The 3,746-nt window shown below is 61.6% G+C and overlaps 1 protein-coding gene across 1 annotated transcript; it reads left to right on the forward strand.

Moving 5' to 3' along the window:
- Window positions 1-588: 588 nt before the first annotated feature.
- Window positions 589-3,520, forward strand: LOC119311750 (BTB/POZ domain-containing protein At5g66560-like). Its single transcript, XM_037587447.1, has 4 exons — window positions 589-820; window positions 946-1,015; window positions 1,097-2,374; window positions 2,499-3,520. The coding sequence occupies exons 1-4, from the start codon at window positions 765-767 to the stop codon at window positions 3,048-3,050; spliced, it is 1,956 nt and encodes a 651-aa protein (XP_037443344.1). The 5' UTR covers window positions 589-764; the 3' UTR covers window positions 3,051-3,520.
- The last annotated feature ends 226 nt before the right edge of the window (window positions 3,521-3,746 follow it).

Consider the following 3,746-nt stretch of genomic DNA (forward strand, 5'->3'; position numbering starts at 1 on the left):
AAAAAAAATAACTCGGCGATGGTGACCACGATGAGTACCTACCGCAGAAGATGTCTGAACAGGCGAGGCCATTTGCGATAGCGCTGCAAATTGTCGTGCCAAAATGCAACCGCCGAGGGCAAGGGCGTGGCCAACTCATTTTCTGGCCGCCTTTCCCATTTCACGAAGAAAAGAAAGAAGGCATTTGCTTTTGCCCTTTTCTTCCTTAATCCAAAGCCTACGATCAATTCTTCTTTAACTTTCTAGCTTAGACCAACAACAAAGTGGGTGGTCTGCCCCAAGGCCGAGGAACTTTCCAGGCCAGGAATTCCAAACGGGCGCAGCCCTCCCGTGAAGAAAAACCAAGGATAGCGACGACGCGACGTGATCCGATCCCCATGCTGCCGGTCCATGTCATGGTCATGGTGCCATGGTGGAGTGGTTAGTTAGCTCACACGCCTCATCCATCCATCCCAACAAGTGTAGCACAGTACTTAATAAGCAGAAAATGATAGAGAGAGGATTTTATTGTAAAAAATAAACTAGGAGGAGGCGGCCATAGCTTTCCATCCGTGTCACCGGCAATAACTCCCTGCCGCGCGCTGCTGACACTGTCACCGGAAGTGGGACGCTTCCTAAATACGCCTACCCACCACCCTCGGCCTGGCCTCCCTCAATTATACGGCCCGCCCGGGCTCATCAGAGGGTATGTAAATGCGGTCGTCGTCTTCGGAATCACAGCTCGGGACAGCGAGGAGGAGCAGGAGCAGCGGGGGCGGCCTGCCATGTCGTCTTCGTCCGCGGCGCGACACGGTCCGTCGAGGAGTGCCGGCGAGGCGTGGTGAGTTCAGTGTCTCCTCTCCGAATTCCGGTCGGTGCTACGGTGGGTGGAACGGGGAATTGCGTTGGTCGGTTTGTCGGCGGATTTTTCTGATGGATTTTGTTGTTTTCGCCGGGAATCGCCAGGTTCTGCACCACCGGGCTGCCCAGCGACGTCGTCTTCGAGGTGCAGGACATGAGCTTCCACCTCCACAAGGTGGGTTTCTCCTTGATTCCTCGTGTTGTCCCTTCTGTGCTCGACGAAATTCCCCTGAGAAGTTGTTGTTTGCGCGCGCAGTTCCCGCTCATGTCCAAGAGCCGCAAGATCAGCCGCATGCTTGCCGAGCAGGACGAGCAGCGTCCGGCGGGCCAGCGGCGGCGTCGGCGTGGCAGGTCCGGAGGCAATGCCGAGGAGCATGCTGTTGCTGCTGCCGCGGCGGAAACAGAGATTGTGGAAGCAGAGGAAGAGGAGGAGGACGGCGACAAGGAGCAGGAGCAGGTTAGGATGGAGGACGGCAAGTCGTACCGTATCACCTTCCCGGACTTCCCCGGCGGGCCGGGCACCTTCGAGGCGGCGGCCAAGTTCTGCTACGGCGTCCGCGTCGAGCTCACGCCCTGGAACGTCGCGCCGCTGCGGTGCGCGGCCGAGTACCTGGAGATGACGGAGGAGCACTCCGAGGACAACCTGGCCGTGCGCGCCGAGGCCTACCTTTCGCAGTCCGTGCTCCGCCACCCCGGCGAGGCCACCAAGGCGCTCAAGTCCTGCGAGGAGCTGCTGCCGCACGCCGAGGAGCTCGGCATTGTCGCCCGCTGCGTGGAGGCCATCGCCGCGCGCTCGTCGGCGACGTCGCGCTCCTGGTTCGGCGACCTGGCCGTGCTCGGCCTGCACATGTACAAGCGGGTGATGGCGGCCATGGCCGCGCGCGAGGACGTGAGGACCGAGGCTTTGGAGGGCTGCCTCGTGTCCTACGCCAAGGCCACCCTCCCGGGGCTGTCGAGGTCCATGAGGTGGCGCCGCGCGTCCGCGCCCGTGTCGTCGGAGGTGGAGCAGAGAGACCTCCTGGAGGCGGTGGTCGCGAGCCTCCCCGCGGACAAGGGCTCAGGGAGCGTGGTGACCGCGAAATTCCTGTTCGCGCTGCTGCGGACGGCGCACATCCTGCGCGCGTCCGACGCGGCGCGCGCGGCGATCGAGCGGAAGGCCGCGACGCAGCTGGAACAGGCAACGGTGGAGGACGTGCTCATCCCGAGCTACTCCGGCGCCGCGGAGACGCTCTACGACGTGGACTGCGTCGAGCGGGTGGTCAGGCACTTCCTGGCCGAGGAGGAGGTGGGCGAGGACGAGGCGTCGTCGTCAGCTGCAATCACCGAGGAGGAAGCGGCGGCGAGGACGACGGCGTCGCGCCCGTCGGCCGTGGCAATGGTGCAGGTGGGCAAGCTGGTGGACAACTACCTGGCAGAGGTCGCGTCCGACGCCAACCTGAAGCCAGCCAAATTCTGCGAGCTCGCGCTGGCAATGCCGGACCACGCCCGCATCTACGACGATGGCGTCTACCGCGCCGTCGACATCTACCTCAAGGTACGCACATTCCCCGATTTGTCATTGACTGCTTCTGACAAGTCAAGAAAAAATGCGCGTTTGTCGAGTAGCAGTTGGTTGCCGGCTCCATGACTCGTGTCGTGAGTGGTGCATGCATGCGCAGGCGCATCCGCGGCTGACGGCGGAGGAGCGGGACAGGGTGTGCGGCGTGGTGGACTGCCGGAAGCTGACGGTGGAGGCGTGCACGCACGCGGCTCAGAACGAGCGGCTCCCGCTGCGCGCGGTGCTGCAGGTGCTCTTCTTCGAGCAGCTGCAGCTCCGGCGCGCCATCACGGGCACGCTGCTGGCGTCCACGGCTTCCCCGCGAGCGCGGCATCCGAATCCTCATCCGCAGCGGCCGGCGGCGGCGCTGCGTCACGCCGCTGACCCGAGCGAGGCGTGGCGGACCACGACGGTGCAGGAGAGCCAGACGCTGCGGGTGGACATGGACGGCATGAGGAGCCGGGTGCAGGGCCTGGAGAGGGAGTGCTCCAGCATGCGGAGGGCGATCAAGAAGATCGACGGCGGCGCGTCGCCCGGCAGCGCCGGCCCGGACGCGGACACCCCGGCGGGCTGGCGGTCGCGGTACCGGTGCAAGTTCAGCACGCAGGTGTGCGACTCGCAGGCGCGCGACGCGGTCGTGTCCAGGGCGTCCAGGATGGGGATGAGCCCATGACCGACCGAACCATGATGGTGTACGGTGCAGCGGTGCGCAGGATGATCGGCGCCATCTCCCATTCCGTTGGAACGCGGCGTGTTTCACGATCAGAGAAGAGCTCGACACTCGAGATGAAAATGGTTCCAAGTTGCCACGGCTAACCAGACGAGAGAGTGAAGACCCGAGATCGAGCGCGGCAAAATGTCTCACCCCCTGTCATCTGGTCGGCACGTTGACGCACCCGATTCGTGTGACCACTGCCAACTGCGTGGGCAGCAGCAACAGGGGGTGTTCATGTGCGGTGTCTGTACGATATGCTTAGCTTGTGTGCGCTGTGATTATGGCCTTCGCAGCTTGTGATGTGGTGGCAGTTTATACGGCATTGGTGTCCTGTTGTGCACGAAGCGTGCCTTCTGTCTTGGCTGGTATTGTACCATCATTGGCTGTTAGAATTGAGTTGTACATGCCGTGTTGTTTCGAAAGCCTCACGCAAGATTGCCTACAGGAAGAATGTCTTCCGGTACTGTCTGTCTGTCACTATTGGGTTGCAAGTTGAATGGATATCTCATGTCCATCTTTTGCAGAGACATGTCCGCTCACTTTGTTTCTATCGTAAAGGCGGCATGCATTGCGTAGAAAGTACTCCCACCGTCCGGAAATACTTGTCATTGAAATGGATGTATCTAGATGTATTTTAGTTCTAGATACATCCAT

The sequence above is a fragment of the Triticum dicoccoides genome, chromosome 5B (genome assembly GCF_002162155.2).
Source record: "Triticum dicoccoides isolate Atlit2015 ecotype Zavitan chromosome 5B, WEW_v2.0, whole genome shotgun sequence".
Taxonomy (NCBI): Eukaryota; Viridiplantae; Streptophyta; class Magnoliopsida; order Poales; family Poaceae; genus Triticum; species Triticum dicoccoides.

Coding starts and splice junctions, on each gene's coding strand:
- LOC119311750 (XM_037587447.1), top strand. CDS start 765: ATGTCGTCTTCGTCCGCGGCGCGACACGGTCCGTCGAGGAGTGCCGGC. Junction 1,016..1,096: donor TGAGCTTCCACCTCCACAAG/GTGGGTTTCTCC, acceptor TTGCGCGCGCAG/TTCCCGCTCATGTCCAAGAG. Junction 2,375..2,498: donor CCGTCGACATCTACCTCAAG/GTACGCACATTC, acceptor ATGCATGCGCAG/GCGCATCCGCGGCTGACGGC.